Genomic DNA, 15,524 nt, shown 5'->3' on the forward strand with positions numbered 1-15,524 from the left:
ACCGGTTTTGTCATCGACAACAGTGACAAGGTTGGAGGTGTCAAAGTGGAAGGTGCTAAGGTGGATCGTCAGTTTGGGCTCAAGCTGAAGAACTTAATCATCTTCGTCCAGTTCATCGCCATTGCTATGTTATGGTGTTGGTGTGCTAGGTGTGATCATTGTGGATAAGCTCATCAACTAGGATACAAGGTAAGCACACCATGTACGCCGTATGCAACCAAACGCCGTGGTTATGTGTCGCTTGAGCCAATGCAGACAACCAAACAAAATGCACTTACGTATTACCTAATGCAGGGACACTAGATGCAGGCAACTAAACAACTTGCAGATAATAAATTTGGGGCTGTTTTTGCTTAACGAGATTGCGTTGAGTTGTGTATACAATACATCTGCTGTTCAAAACTTGAACCAGACAGGCCCTACACGTATACGCACGTCGCGACCGATGTCTGGTAGCCACCTCGATGTCCTGATCCAAAACCGGGTGCGGGCCCCCGAGGCCGGAGCCCGCCGTGTACTATACTACCTTTCTCCGGTTCCCTGCGCGCGCCCGACAACGCAACCAAAAAGAACTCGTTCCAAATCTACGCACCCGGCGAGAATCCCCACGCCGGCGACGGCCGCGCCCGACCCCCGCGCCGCCTTCCTCGCGGCGCCGCGGATCCAACGAGGTAATTCACGGCGCGTCACCGCGCGCGGGTCTCGCCTCCTCCTCCTCACTTTGCCCCCTTCCCCGCGACCGCTTCTCTCGCGGCCTCCACCTCTCTCTCTCTGACTCTCTCTCCTCCCTCCCGTGGATCTCGATCTGGATTGTGCCGATCCCTCCTGCGCACGAGCGGCTCTCCCGTGGTCTCTTGGCGTCCCGCCGCCGTCGTCGCTTGCTCCGGTCCGCCACGGATTAGGCAGGCGCGCGGTCCGAACCGGCCGTCGTGCTTCTTAAGAGAGTCGGCGTCTGCCTGGTCGGTTCGGGCATTGCAGCGTTGGCAGCGAGCTGGATTCCTGGCCTGGATAGTTATTAGATGCGACGCCGTAGAGCGCGCCTGGATTTGCCTGCATTGGGCGTCGTCAGGTGTCTGCCCTGTCGAATACCTCGAGTGATTATCTTTCAGATTTGTCTCGATTAGGTCCGTTCCGTTGGCGGAGATGCTGCTTTTAGTTGATGTGGATTTGTGTAATGTGGTTGTGCTCCTTGAATCTCAATGTCTGATGGCATGATGCTGCATTGCAATGGGGAATTCCTTCCATAGTTGTGTTTCTAGTGGGCTATGCTTTATATCCAAAATTTCAAACTAGTGGGCTTGCTTCATTTTATTCTTGCTTTCTGTTAGCGCTGGAAACCATTCTCCTGCTTTAATTGTTAAGTTCCTGTTATGTCGTACTTCTCGGAATATGCTGACTTGGACAATTTTTAAATTTTGTTGGTGCAGGCATTTGCCAGTGTTTGTGGTTGTAATTTGTGGTAAAGTCTGAGTAATCAACTTTAATAAGACATTCTTGAATATGGTATCAGTGAATGTTGGGTTAGTACATTATGTATTGGACCATATATATGGGACTCTCCTTCATCGCACGAAATTAGGAACACCATTTTTCTCAAGGGGATGGGGAGGTACCAAACTTGATTTGTTAGAGAGGATGGTGAAGCAGCTATTCCCTGAAGCACCTTGCCAGAACTGGCCACCAACTGCTGTGCAGCCTAAATGGAAAACAGTTTGGGAGACAAAGAACTCTTGTCTGCGAGAGGGTGTTTTCCGGACAACATGTGATGAGAGGCTCATTGATGCATTGCCTCCTGAGAGCCACAATGCAAGAGTCGCTTTTCTTACACCCAAGGATGTCTCACCAGAGAAGATGGCTTGCGTGGTCCATCTGGCAGGTACGAACTTTGTAACCCGATCTTACTCTATCATGGTGTGCCATTATCATATAGTTAGATAAATATTCTTCGTCTTTGAATTAGTGTTGGACAGGATCCATAAACCGGTGTATATATGTACTTCATACCATATGCAGCGAATCATCACTTCAGATTTTTTTCCAATCCACCAGACTTCAGAAAATATTCTTTTATGCCTTTCACATTTAGATATTATTACTGGTTGAACGGATCAATGTATTTTATGCCTATGTACTTTGGTGACATTTAGCTTTGTCACCTCGTTTCAGAACAGAACCAGTAGATTTCTGAAATGCAGCAATTCAACTTTTCCATCTACTATCTGAATAAAATGGTGAGAGATTTTCTAGTTTTAGAATTTCTGTTTCCATAATGTGACTTGTTTTCCCGGATCCTGCGCAAGCGGGAGCTACGTGCACCGGGCTGCCCTTTTTTTTATAATGTGACTTGTTTTCTACTAACAAGCATGATTGTGTTGATGCCCTGTTTTTCTTGGAAGTTCTCACTACGATTGTTTTCTTAATACCTGAGATGATCTCCAGTTCTCCCCCTTTTAACCAGGGACCCACATTTAGTGAATCAAGTTAAGCCTTTCTTCAATATTTTAGGCACCGGTGATCACTCATTTGAGAGAAGGCTCCGGCTTGGTGGACCTCTTTTGAAGGACAATATTGCAACCATGGTTCTTGAGAGGTGAGGTTTGTACAACAGGGTACCTTGCATTTTTGTCAATTTTCAGTCTTCCTGGCTGGAACTGATATCTCTAATGAAATGCAGCCCCTATTATGGACAACGACGTCCTAGCATGCAGCATGGGGCCAAGCTTCAATGTGTGAGTGACTTGCTACTCTTAGGAAAAGCCACTATTGATGAAGCTCGCAGTCTCTTATACTGGTTGCAGGCTGAGGCTGGTTATGGCAAGATGGGCATATGTGGGCTCAGCATGGGTATGTACTTTTCTCATTAAAAAAAGGAGTCCTTGCTTGTCTCCACTATTTTGTCTTAGTTTCATTAGAAAAAATGTCATATGAAAATTACTAGTATTGTGTTTATTTCAAAAACTTTATTCTGAGACTATATAGGAATTCCTTATTTATGAAATATTTTGCCACTTGTTTTCATAAGCATTTGTTTGTTAATAACAGGCGGTGTACATGCTGCAATGGTTGGATCCTTGCATCCTACGCCAATTGCCACACTACCATTTCTTGCTCCACATTCTGCTGTTGTACCTTTCTGTGAAGGACTTTACAGACATGCCACAGCTTGGGAAGCACTGAGGGAAGATGCAGCAGCATTAGCTAAAGATGCAACTTCTTTGACTGAAGATGCGGCATCCGGTATCAGCATTGAGCAAGTAAAAGACAGATTATGGTCAGTGCTGTCTCTGACGGACGTCACTCGATTTCCCCTACCGAAGAATCCACAGGCTGTCATTTTTGTTGGTGCAACGGTTAGTGCTACTCACTTGTTCTGTACCACATATATCCAAATGTGATTAATGCTACCTGGGTCTTCTACTTACAACATCGTAGGTAGATTTCCTACAGAGTGCTTTCAATACTAGTTCAATATGTGTTTTGCTACTATTTCAACAACAGACGTATTATTTACAGCACCTAAAAAGTGATAATATATATGTTTTCCGCATCACTTTTGTCATAGCATGAGTGTTATCCGAGCTGATCCATTCAATGATCATCCACACCTCTGTTCATTAGCTTGTTTCTGTAATCTGTGCTCTGTGCTCTGTAGTGTTGAGTGAAACCTTTTATTAATATCAGAGATCAGAGTATCTATTGAAGCTTGGTTCCAGTCTAAAGCCATGTATGTTGTCCTTGTTTCAGGATGACGGTTATATTCCTAGACACTCGGTCATGGAGCTCCAGAAGGCATGGCCGGGCTCGGAAGTCCGGTGGGTGACGGGAGGCCATGTGTCCTCTTTTTTACTCCACAACGACTCGTTTCGCAAGGCCATCGTCGATGCCCTTGACAGATTGTAACAGGGAGATTCTTGTGTACCCATGGTCACACCAATTGAGCCCTGCAAGCTTGACAGATGCATTTCTTGTTGTATTTTTTTAAAGAGAGCTGAGATATGGCACATTAGTTGTTGTAACTTAATTAAGAGTTTGGATTAAACAAGTGGGAGAATGAGATGCAGTGAGTATCAAAATTAGTGGAGAGGTTGGCCCATTGGCTGTAGATCACATTTGTAACACAAATACAGTGACTCGTTGATTTGTTTAACTGGCAATAAGATGATTCACAATGCTGAGAAGCAGAGTCAGTCCAGCATAGCAAACACACAGATTACAGTAGGAATGTCAGTTCTTATTTTTTATACTGCCAAATTGTCAGCTGCACGTTAAAACTTACTCTTATATATATACACAATTACCAGAAGTAACTACCAACCACTTGTCGAAGGGGCAAGAAATGGATCATCCATCATCTGATCACCTCTATCTGAAAACCTAATTACCTTTTCTTCTATGCTGTGTATATGCCTAGCTAGCTGGCCGGCCAGGTGACGATGCATGTAGGATTTCATGGATGGAACAGCCGGCCGCCGGCGCCGGGCGGGGCGGGCTGGTCCTGGCGCGGCCGCGCCAGCCAGAGGGAGCTGAGCGCACGGAGGCGCTGCGAGTAGTCGGCGACGGCGAGGAAGCACCGCGCCGCCTGCCTCGCCGTCAGCACCTGCGGCAGCCTATGGAGCGTCTGCAGCCTCAGCGCGTCTGCCTGCATCATCACATCACATAGCAAACGGAACAGTTATCAGGTGCACTGACTAAGCGCGCGTAAGTCACTCGTGTAAGTGTGGCACCTGTCTGACGAAGGCCTCGAGGGAGGAGAGGTTGGAGATGGCGAGCGACATGTGGGCCATGTAGGCGGCCGTGTCGGGGTAGGGGGAGATGAGCGCGTCGGAGGAGACGGTGTCGGAGAGGGAGCGGTACGTGGCCTGGAGCTCACGGTCCAGAGCTTCCTCGCGCTCCTGCGCCCATCGCTGCAAGTCGTACATGCCCGCCGCCTGTTGCTCCGTCAGTGGCTCCATATGCCGCGCCATAACCTGCATTTTTATTTCCCATTATAATCTACTACACCTGTTCCTAAATATATGACTTTTTGACAGTTTAAATATTTATGAACGGAGGCAGTAGATGTGTTGGTCTGATAAAATTATTTTAAGACAAGGTTCACTGTCAACTGCATTGATCTGTTCAGACTTTTTGTACACTGACGTGTCAAAATTGAAGAAGTACCCCCCCCCCCCCCCACCCTCTATTTCTTTCTACTTCGCATTAGGTTTGTCTTAAGTCATTTTTTTGCTAAATGTGTATATTAAAAATGGTATCTCGAGAATTTCATTGAAAAAATGATATCTCGAGAAAGATGAGAGATAAGGTGAGAAGGAGTGGGGCGTGGTGGTGACTGGTGGTCGGACTGGGCGGAGGCATGGGGATGGACGGCGCCGGCAGCGGCCACCATGCTATATTGTTTCAGAGACTTTTTTTTTAATTGCCCAGCAATGAGGTTGTGGGAGATAATGATGAACGAGGCAAGACCTTATCTGTAAATGTGGAGAGATGTGCGATTTTTATTTGTAAAATTGTCATAGTTTGCTTTCTATCCGTTAGATGTAGATCGGACGGTCTATATTACAAGATGACAGACACACCATCATCACCAGCTCGGTTTTTTATAAGAGTAGAGATGGGACAGATGAGCAGTTTCATATTTTATATATTTAGTATTGAAGATATTAGATATAAATAGTTTTCTTTATAAACTTGATCAATGCTTTAAATATTTAACTTTTTGAAAATTCTATGCGCACTACATTATGAAACGGATGGAATAATATCCCGTTTCATTTAGGAGCTAGCCAATCCACATACACGTCGACCTCCCATATCTAACCTCCCTCCTTTACCAACTCTCGCGGCCAAGTACGCTTTCTTCCGGCACAGAAATAGCAATCATAGGCGTCGATCGGTCTCTACTGATTAATCTACCTTAGCCAAAGACTTGTGAAGGCCCGACTGTTCCATCAGCTGCTCTGAACTGGGACCTCTCACCTACTTAAGATTAAGTAGTGATAGGCGATAGCTAGCTAATCCATCATATAATACGTCTCTCTCTACCTAATCTTCTGAAGAGCTGCATGCCTTCTCCGGTCTCTTCACCTTAATCATCAAAATAATAATACTAGCTAGTAGCATTTGTTCATCATCCTTTGTATCTGCTTGATGCTACATTTTAAGCTAATAAAAGAGTCCTTTTATTTTTTTAAGAACATACTTTATTGAAAAAAAGAAAATAATAGCACTTGCATATCCTCAACAAATGTATGTAAACACATACTCCCTCCGTTTCTAAATATTTGTCTTTCTAGACATTTCAAATGACTACTACATACAGATGTATGTAGATATATTTTAGAGTGTAGAATCACTCATTTTGCTTCGTATGTAGTCACTTATAGAAATGTCTAGAAAGACAAGTATTTAGGAACGGAGGGAGTATGATATATTGCATATATGTTTAATCTGTCTCTTAATGATGATCAGCCAGCTTATATGTCATGCATGCACTACAGCTGTACTCTTAATTCCCATGCAAAAATCCAAAATTATTGTACGTACCTTGATGAGGTCCGACGGGCGGGAGCCGCCAATCCAGATGAAGCAGCGCTCGGCGGCGGGCAGCCACATCCCCGAGACGAGGTGGAACACGTCGGCCCTGGCCACGGCGGACTTGAGCTCCGCCAGCACCACGTGGTGCGCCGCCGCGGCGTCGATGAGCTGCCGCAGCAGCTGCTCGCCGTCCGTCACCGCCGCGTCGTGCTCCACCCCCTCCGCGTCCACCGCTGCCCGCAGGTGCCGCATCATCCTGTCGTGCTCGTCCACCCACCTCGCGTACTCCCCGTCGAACCATGCCGCCTCTGCTAATTCATTTTATTTATGGAATTATTTAGTTTTGCCATGCACGTACAAGAGAGACCACATATTGTTACGAAAAATCTGGAAGTATTGAGCGGAAGGAAATATATTTCTGTGTGATGGCATATACTAGTATATATGGACCGAACAGCTTAGGGTTTAGTTCCATGCATGCCTGGGCCTAGTCCTCCAATGCCAGCTCCACCACCCAAGATTGCACCCTTAGTCAAAGAGATGGATGAAAAAAAATAGTTAGGCGGTGATAGAAAAAAAAGGTGCAATTAAGACATAACTTAATTATAGATACCCAGCTTAATTCTTGAGTCATTATCTTAGGTGGTGTTTGGTTATCTAGTCCTAGGACTTTTTCTAGTCCCAACTAAAAAGTCCCTACTCCCTAAAAAGTCCTTCCCTGTTTGTTTCCAAAGACTAAAAAGTCCCTAGTCCCTTCCTAAAGGTTATCAAATGACCATGTTGCCCTTAGTATATATATAAAAATAACAATCAAACAATATCATGGGGTGGTGGGCCAATGGGTGCATGGAGGGGCATTGCTGAAAAAGTTCCAAAAAGTCCCAAAAAGACTCCTTGAGAGTCTTCCTCATTTAGTCCCAAATGCCTAGTTTAGTCCCTAAAAAAGTCTCTCCCGTTTGGTAAAAAAGTCTCTAAGAGAGACTTTTTCTAGTTCCTACACAAAAAAGTCTCTGGAAACAAACACCCCCTTAAACTGGATGCATGGCTACAGGGTTTAGATCCGTACTTTTAGTATTGATGTATATTAAGTTTAAATGTTAGAACAATTAGTGGTTATACTAGAATTTCATTTACCTGATTTATTCACTGGAAGTTGGCTTTTGATACTTTTATAGATTAGATACGCACTTTGGCTTAACCTCATGTACTCTTACCACCATCTGGACGTCTTTAAGTTTCCATGTACGCGACAGATCTCTCCCATTATGGTGGTGGCTATTTGCAAAACCCAATACTTACGAACATAGGTTACATATCCCACCAACTACCCCCACCTCCCCGCGTCCTTTCCCTGAATTTCACCGGGCTCCCCCCACCCTTATTGGCTTGTAGATTTAACGTTGTTGTAGATTGGGTCCGGTGGTGTAGCATCTCTCTTGCACATACTTGCTTCACAGCTGTTGCGTACGCTTTTAAGGCTCTGTTTGTTTCAGCTTTGGAAGATAGCTTTGGTCTGGGAAAAGCTTAACTTGAAGCAAACAACTATTTTAGAGCATTTGTGGAATCACAACCCAAAGCTGATTAGTGTTATTTCCAGTGTGATTGGCCAAAGCATGTCTCGATGTACTTCATAATCAAAGTTGTTTCCCTACCTCCCATGCTTTTGGTGTTTGGTCGTAATTATATCATAAATGCCACCGCATGCACGACCTATCTCTCCCTTTGCCCCTCGCGTTTTCCTTAGCTGTGTGCTTTCATAGTTGTGTTGCCAAACAACTGACTTTCACTTGAGCAACTTCCTCAGCACAACAACTTTACCAGCACAACAAGTCCGCATCTGAATATGTCTGTAGCCCAAACAAACAGGGCCTAAAGCCAACTCTCCAAAGCCGCTTCTTCCCTGCATTTTCGACCACCTTCTATATTGTTGTTGATAATCCATCGACAAGGTGGCAGTCGCGCTCCTAGCCCATCATTAACGATTGTAAAGCCCCACTCGAGCATTTCGCCAGTCAGATGCTGAAACCATTGTCGATCTATTGTCCATCGGAAATCACGATCCTAAGCCCATCTGACCTGCCCACACATATTATTGTACCTAAACTGGGAGTATAGTACATAGGCGTGCACATGGGATTTACTATACCTACGGATAACTTCCCACGGGATGGAAGTTACGGGATGAGTTGACACAAGATGATTGAGAAACGAGGGGGAGGAAGGCCCCACCCTGCAAATTAGGGGGAGCGAGATTAACGTGGAGCTGTTTCCGTAAGCCCCGTTTCGTAGATTTTCCCCGTAAGTGTAGGATTTTTGGCGTGCACATAGGCATGCATATAGCTTCGTAATTATCAAGGTATTTTTAGAATGTTCACAATCATTGAGTTGATGTCGAGCTGCTTGTGCTGCCACCAACTTATTTTCCTACCTCCATTCATTGTCGATATACTGTCCATTGTACACATCACTCGATTTGAAAACCATAGTAGCCATCGTCCTTACAAACTTCATGCAGTGTTCTCCTTATACTCATGTGCCAAAGAAGTATATCAGTATTATCGCCTCTCATGGATATTCTTTCGTACCACTCCCACCCCACCTGAAATCTATGGTTAACATCATGTGGAACCTCAGCCATACCTCTGAGACACCAAAGTCATCGCCACGCGGAGCATAAACCACGATGCACGGTGGCGTAGCTAGGGTGATGGACAGGATGGTCCATGGGCTACCCCGAGATTTTTCCCTATAACTTGTATATTGTAGTAAAAAACATTTTTTTTGTATTGTGTTCTACTGCTAGGCCAACACCACTGACGACATGGCCCGTAGAAAGGTTGAAATTCAGACGTTTGGGGGTATATTTCATCTAGTGATTCATATCAAGATCTATTTTATATCTTTGTACCTTTCCCTTTTTGTTTTTTCCCCTGGGAATAGAGAGTATGCATACCTGAGCGCTGCATCTTTGCATCTCCTGCTCCATCTGTGACAGCCTGACCCTACTCGTCTCCAAATTTTGAATGTAAGCCTACACATGCGCAAAAGACAAACAGAAAACCAATCATATCACAAGTCTATAAGAAGCGTACTTGTCATGAAGAAATGTGGAAACCTTTGGGGCCCTAGCGAGCTTGACAGTACGCACAATTTTTAGGTGGTAGTAGCAGGTTAACTTCAACGTTGACCCCAATTCTACACACCAAACAACGCGGACTGCCAAACCACTACTGTGTACGTGTTTTAACTTGGGACTCGTCAGGTTATTGCAGTGATTAACCAGGTTAACCAACCATACATACCTTCTTCCTAAGCCTGCTCTTCCTCGCGGCCTCCCTGTTCTGCGCGAGCCTCCTCAGCGTCTTGGCGTCCGGCGTCCTGGGGCCCTCGTGCTCTGAGGTCGACGGCGTGCCGGCGCCGCCGCTTCCGCTTCCTTCTCTCTGAAATGGTAGCGACATCACAATTCACGACACAGAAATGTCCCGAGCAGTGTGCATGTGTAGAATAGCTAGGCAGCTAACCTTGACGGTCGCCTTGCCGCCCGGTGCCGTCATGGCGGACTGCTTGGACGGCGGACGTTGCGGTTTTAAATTAGAACTCGCGGCGACGATGTTCGACGTCGAGGTGGCGGCCTTCGGAGAAGGTTCGGCAACGACGTGCATCGGCCGAGAAGGGAAGATGTTGAGAGTCTCTACATGCACACGTGAAGAGAAGTCTAACGCGACTATTTCAGAATATAACACTGGTGCGCGCGGCGGTGGTAAATTTCCAAATGGAATATATATGGTTTCACACTCCTATTGAGGAGGAGAAATAGAAGGGGAGGCACCCCTCAAAAAAAGGGGAGGAAATGGCTCTGCTCGGGCAACAAGGAAAGATGATCATCTTTACCGTCAAAAAAAAAGGAAAGATGATCATCTTGTGCAAGAACACACATATCAGCAGGTGTTTCTTACACGTCATTCTCTCCAACTAGAGAATATCTTTTTGGGGAAAGAATTGTCATATACTCTCTCTGTTCACAAATAAAAGATGTTTTGAATATTTTAATATGTACTACATACAGACAGAAATAAGTGAATAAACACACTAAAATGTATCTATATACATCTGATTCAGAAAAAACATATTAGAACATCTATTTGTGAACGGAGGGAGTGTATTACAGAAAATAGAAGCTCTGGGGGAAACAAGGAAAAAGATCATAATATCTCATCAACATCGTTGCACAGCCTATGCCGAAACTCAACCAGGCATGTCAAATCGTGGTAGATGGCATGCTTTTCCATGTGTGCAACTTATCGTCCAAAAAAGTATATATTTATGGCAGGAAAAAGGTATTGCATCTATCCCTCCCTTGGAGCTATGTATGTGTGCATCCTCAATATCTCGACTAATTCTTATATTGTGTTGTTGCAGGGCCAGATGTAAATAGTATCATCTTATATTAATATATTACCCTTTGTCGGAAAAAATAATTTTAATTGGGTATGCTATATGTGCATTCCACACATGGTACCACCAGGAACACCTCACGGCTTTCATGTGCGGGGTGTGCCTCAAAGCTAATATTCAGGCTACATCAATTCAGTATGTCAACCTATTAAATATTGTGAAGTTATATCAGAGAAATTATAATCGATTAAGCATGTCTTACGTGGTTGCTCTTGAACTGATTGGTTATCCTGGCTGTTGATGTAGAGGAAGAGGGCTTGATCAAGTTCTGCCAAGTCCTCGTATCCACCAGGGTCCTTTCTGCTGCAGTTGCACAAATTAATATAGCGAAATATTGCAAAAAGATTATCATGGTCATCATGATAAGTTGAACATAAACTTGTAGAGGAAGAGGAAATGCTTGAATTAAATAAACTTTGAGATTCTTATTGAACATATCCATGAGAAGTGCTCTCTTACAAGATGAACAAGAAATGATACTTTCAACACAATTCTTAGAACTTAAAAGGCAATATGGAAACTGGAGAGAAATGCTGAAATTCTTGAGAGAGAGAGAGAGAGAGAGAGAGAGAGAGAGAGAGAGAGAGAGAGAGAGAGAGAGAGAGAGATGAAAGTTTATTATGGTAGCAAGTCGGGCTAATTAGCTGCAGCATCGCCTTCTTTACATTTGGACCAAACAACATGAAAATAAGTCAATATATACACGTACAGAGACTGTGAAACATCATCTTCAAACTAAGATGCTAACTTCATCCTTAAGCCTTCAGATAAGTTATTTACTTGTTTGTGAAAGACCAACTTATGCATCATAACTAATACACGAGAATAACTCCAAAAGCTTAAGAAAAAACAGAAAAGAAATATTATCAACGCGAAAAACATCAAGAAAAGAGCTCTAATTACTTGTCACGAAGAAAACAAGAACATTTTATGGTGTTAGGGTTTACATGATGCTTCCATGGATGGACGAGGTAGCAGCGGTAGAAGCTTGGATCATCTCGGCGTGCGCTGAACAAGAAGCCTGCTCATGCGGCTGTTGCCATGGTCTATCCCCCATGAAACACCTCCCAGTATCAATCAACTCTATAAGCTTGATATATCTTCTCAATCAGCTCAAGAAGCAGCTCCAGCACCTGTTCTTCACATCTGAAGTCGATTAATCCAGCAGATCAGCATAATCACCGGTAGACCGCCGCAATCCGATCCTTTTTCCGTAACTTTCCCCCTTGTTCCTAGCTATGGCTGGATTCGTTAGCTTCTTCTGACCGGAAGCTGGCAAAGGATAGAAGATGACTTGTATAGCCTGAGGTGGAGTGCGTCTACAAGAAATATAAGGGAGTGGTTGCAAACCTTGGAAAAAGGTAGACAATAATTAGACTTTTATAAAAAGGGAAGAATACGATGTGTGATTAGATCGAGCCGAGTCGGTAGCAAGGACGACTTGTTTTTTATGCACTTGCTATGTCAAATGTTTGGAATTCATAGATGAGTACTAGTGGATTACTATTTAAATGGTGAATGTTTTTTTACGGAAGTGACGAAGAAACTAAACTGCATGCATCCACCCGTTTTATTCGACTTGTTATTTTGTCAGGATTTAGGTTGGGATTAGTTGAGTTTTGGAGCACAATTAGGTTCTGTGCATCAGCAATAGGATGGGACCGACCATAAATATTTGGGCTATGGAGATGTACTAATTGAGTTTGTGTGCATATTCTTAGTACTACATAGGTCCATAATATGTTCTCTTCTTTTCTTGGGCTGGTAGTAAAATGTTCTCTTCCATAATGAAATGACTATTTTATTTTCTCTACCAGCATATTTATATATCTCTATATAACAAGTGATGTGTGTTAAACAAAGTTCTGTAGCGTGACAGGGTCAGGAGATCTACATTACTTGCACCACATGCATTAGGAAGTTAGAGAGGATATTTATCTTGTAACCATAGTCCTTATCTCTACCTCTTTCTTCTCTGTCAAGATTGCAATCTCACCTGTATGCGATATCCCACGTAACAACGCCCCTCGATCACGATGAGGTAAGACGCTTTCGCCTAACGCACATGGTAATCAGAGCCTCCTCTTCCAAACCCTAGCTTTCACCGATCCCCATAGTGCCAAGCCATGTCTTCCTCTAGCGCCGCCCAATCCAACCTCAGCGGCCAGGTCACGGAGAAGCTCTCCCGGACGAACTACGTCCTGTCGCGAATGCAAGTTACGCCGCAGCTGAGGGCAGCCGGGCTCTTCGGCTACGTCGACGGAACTATGCCGGTACCCACGCGCCACCTCGTCACCAAGGACAAGGGCGGCAAGGAGTCGACCGAGCCCAACCCTCTCCATCCCATCTAGGTGCGGGAGGATCAGCAGGTGCTCGGCTACCTCCTCAACAACCTCTTCAAAGAAGTGCTGATCACGGTGACCGCGGTCACCACCGCGCACGCCCTCTAGGTGGCGCTCGCAGGCTTGTTTTCCTCTCAATATCTGAGTCGTGTAAACAACATTAGCACTGCCTTGATCAATGGATAGAAGGGCAACCAATTGGTTGCTGCATACTATGCTTATATGCGTGGTCTTGCCGATGAACTCGCCATGGCCGGCAAGCCCATCCAGGATGATGAGCTCATCTCCTACCTACTGCATGGGCTGGACATGGACTACCAGCCCCTCGTCTCCGCCATCGACGCCCGCGTCACGTCGGTCTCCCTCGATGAGTTGTACGCCATGCTGAGCAATTTTGATCAGCGTGTCGCTCAGTTTCACAGCGCCCGCGGTGGCTTCAAGTCCTCGGCCAACGTGGCCACTCGCGAGTACGGCGGGTACTCATCTCGTCATCGCGGTCCTCCTCGACACAAGGGCAAGCAAGGCGGTGGCGGCTCCAGCAACTCTAGCTCCCGTGGTGGACGCCCCAACTTCACCAGCAACAGGGGCCGCCGAGGCGGGGGCGGCAACAGCTCGGGCAGATCACGACCCGATGCTGTGCGCTGCCAGATCTACGGCAAGCCTGGCCACACAACCAAGGACTGCAGGTATCGCTTCGATGAAGACGAAGCCTCCTCTGAAGAAGATGACAAGATTGCCGCTGCCGCCGATGGATCATATGGCGTTGATACTAACTGGTATCTCGACAGTGGTGCAACAAATCATCTCACGGGGAGCTCGAGAAGGTGACCCTACGTGAAAAGTACCACGGGAAGGATCAGATTCACACAGCCAGTGGTGCAGGTATGAACATAAGTCACGTTGGTCATTCGGTTATACGTACCCCTTCTCGTAAAATTCACCTTCGAATTTTTTTGCATGTCCCTAGTGCCAACAAAAATTTTCTATCCGTTCACCGCAGTATCATTGACAATCATGTCTTTATTGAATTTCATCCTTTCTTCTTTTTGATCAAGGATCAGGCCACGAAGAAGGTACTATATCGAGGTAGATGCATTCGAGTGTTGGAAATATGCCCTAGAGGCAATAATAAATTGGTTATTATTATATTTCCTTGTTCATGATAATCGTTTATTATCCATGCTAGAATTGTATTGATAGGAAACTCAGATACATGTGTGGATACATAGACAACACCATGTCCCTAGTAAGCCTCTAGTTGACTAGCTCGTTGATCAATAGATGGTTACGGTTTCCTGACCATGGACATTGGATGTCGTTGATAACGGGATCACATCATTAGGAGAATGATGTGATGGACAAGACCCAATCCTAAGCCTAGCACAAAGATCGTGTAGTTCGTATGCTAAAGCTTTTCTAATGTCAAGTATCATTTCCTTAGACCATGAGATTGTGCAACTCCCGGATACCGTAGGAGTGCTTTGGGTGTGCCAAACGTCACAACGTAACTGGGTGGCTATAAAGGTACACTACAGGTATCTCCGAAAGTGTCTGTTGGGTTGGCACGAATCGAGACTGGGATTTGTCACTCCGTGTAAACGGAGAGGTATCTCTGGGCCCACTCGGTAGGACATCATCATAATGTGCACAATGTGACCAAGGAGTTGATCACGGGATGATGTGTTACGGAACGAGTAAAGAGACTTGCCGGTAACGAGATTGAACAAGGTATCGGGATACCGACGATCGAATCTCGGGCAAGTACTATACCGCTGGACAAAGGGAATTGTATACGGGATTGATTAAATCATTGACATCGTGGTTCATTCGATGAGATCATCGTGGAGCATGTGGGAGCCAACATGGGTATCCAGATCCCGCTATTGGTTATTGACCGGAGAGTTGTCTCGGCCATGTCTACATGACTCCCGAACCCGTAGGGTCTACACACTTAAGGTTCGATGACGCTAGGGTTATAGGGAAAGTATGTACGTGGTTACCGAATGTTGTTCGGAGTCCCGGATGAGATCCCGGACGTCACGAGGAGTTCCGGAATGGTCCAGAGGTAAAGATTAATATATAGGAAGTATGGTTTTGGCCACCGGAAGTGTTCCGGGCATCACCGGTAGTGTACCGGGACCACCGGAGGGGTCCGGGGGGTCCACCGGGAGGGGCCACCAGCCCCGGAGGCCT

General features: G+C 45.3%; 2 protein-coding genes and 1 pseudogene across 3 annotated transcripts; 2 read left to right on the top strand and 1 right to left on the bottom strand.

Annotated features, from left to right (window-relative positions):
• Positions 1–459: 459 nt before the first annotated feature.
• LOC123132645 (protein ABHD18) lies at positions 460–4,178 on the top strand. The gene is made up of 6 exons (XM_044552481.1): positions 460–671; positions 1,428–1,876; positions 2,506–2,590; positions 2,675–2,844; positions 3,043–3,350; positions 3,745–4,178. Exons 2-6 carry the CDS (start codon positions 1,501–1,503, stop codon positions 3,898–3,900), a joined length of 1,095 nt encoding a protein of 364 aa, XP_044408416.1. The 5' UTR covers positions 460–671; positions 1,428–1,500; the 3' UTR covers positions 3,901–4,178.
• A 32-nt stretch (positions 4,179–4,210) lies between these two features.
• Positions 4,211–12,322, bottom strand: LOC123132644 (transcription factor TGAL9). 2 transcript variants are annotated; one of them, XM_044552480.1, is made up of 9 exons: positions 11,937–12,322; positions 11,192–11,289; positions 10,056–10,225; positions 9,837–9,974; positions 9,488–9,565; positions 7,016–7,061; positions 6,544–6,842; positions 4,725–4,967; positions 4,211–4,639 (listed from the first exon to the last, which is right to left on the bottom strand). In XM_044552480.1, exons 1-9 carry the CDS (start codon positions 12,044–12,046, stop codon positions 4,448–4,450), a joined length of 1,374 nt encoding a protein of 457 aa, XP_044408415.1. In that variant the 5' UTR covers positions 12,047–12,322; the 3' UTR covers positions 4,211–4,447. The 2 variants fall into 2 exon arrangements, with proteins under 2 accessions (XP_044408415.1, XP_044408414.1); XM_044552479.1 differs by having other exon boundaries at positions 11,192–11,292.
• Positions 12,323–13,592: 1,270 nt separating this feature from the next.
• LOC123132817 (uncharacterized) lies at positions 13,593–13,731 on the top strand (annotated as a pseudogene).
• Positions 13,732–15,524: the final 1,793 nt, after the last annotated feature.

This window comes from Triticum aestivum, chromosome 6A (assembly GCF_018294505.1).
Source record: "Triticum aestivum cultivar Chinese Spring chromosome 6A, IWGSC CS RefSeq v2.1, whole genome shotgun sequence".
NCBI lineage: Eukaryota > Viridiplantae > Streptophyta > Magnoliopsida > Poales > Poaceae > Triticum > Triticum aestivum.

What these genes read in the sequence shown, in the direction of transcription:
- LOC123132644 (XM_044552479.1), bottom strand. Translation starts at nt 12,046, where the DNA reads ATGGGGGATAGACCATGGCAACAGCCGCATGAGCAGGCTTCTTGTTCA. An exon ending in AGAGCAGGCTTAGGAAGAAG is followed by an intron (nt 9,566 to 9,836) that starts GTATGTATGGTT and finishes GCGCATGTGTAG; the next exon opens with GCTTACATTCAAAATTTGGA. An exon ending in TGCAAAGATGCAGCGCTCAG is followed by an intron (nt 7,062 to 9,487) that starts GTATGCATACTC and finishes TCTTTGACTAAG; the next exon opens with GGTGCAATCTTGGGTGGTGG.
- LOC123132645 (XM_044552481.1), top strand. Translation starts at nt 1,501, where the DNA reads ATGGTATCAGTGAATGTTGGGTTAGTACATTATGTATTGGACCATATA. An exon ending in TTGCGTGGTCCATCTGGCAG is followed by an intron (nt 1,877 to 2,505) that starts GTACGAACTTTG and finishes TCAATATTTTAG; the next exon opens with GCACCGGTGATCACTCATTT. An exon ending in CATATGTGGGCTCAGCATGG is followed by an intron (nt 2,845 to 3,042) that starts GTATGTACTTTT and finishes TGTTAATAACAG; the next exon opens with GCGGTGTACATGCTGCAATG.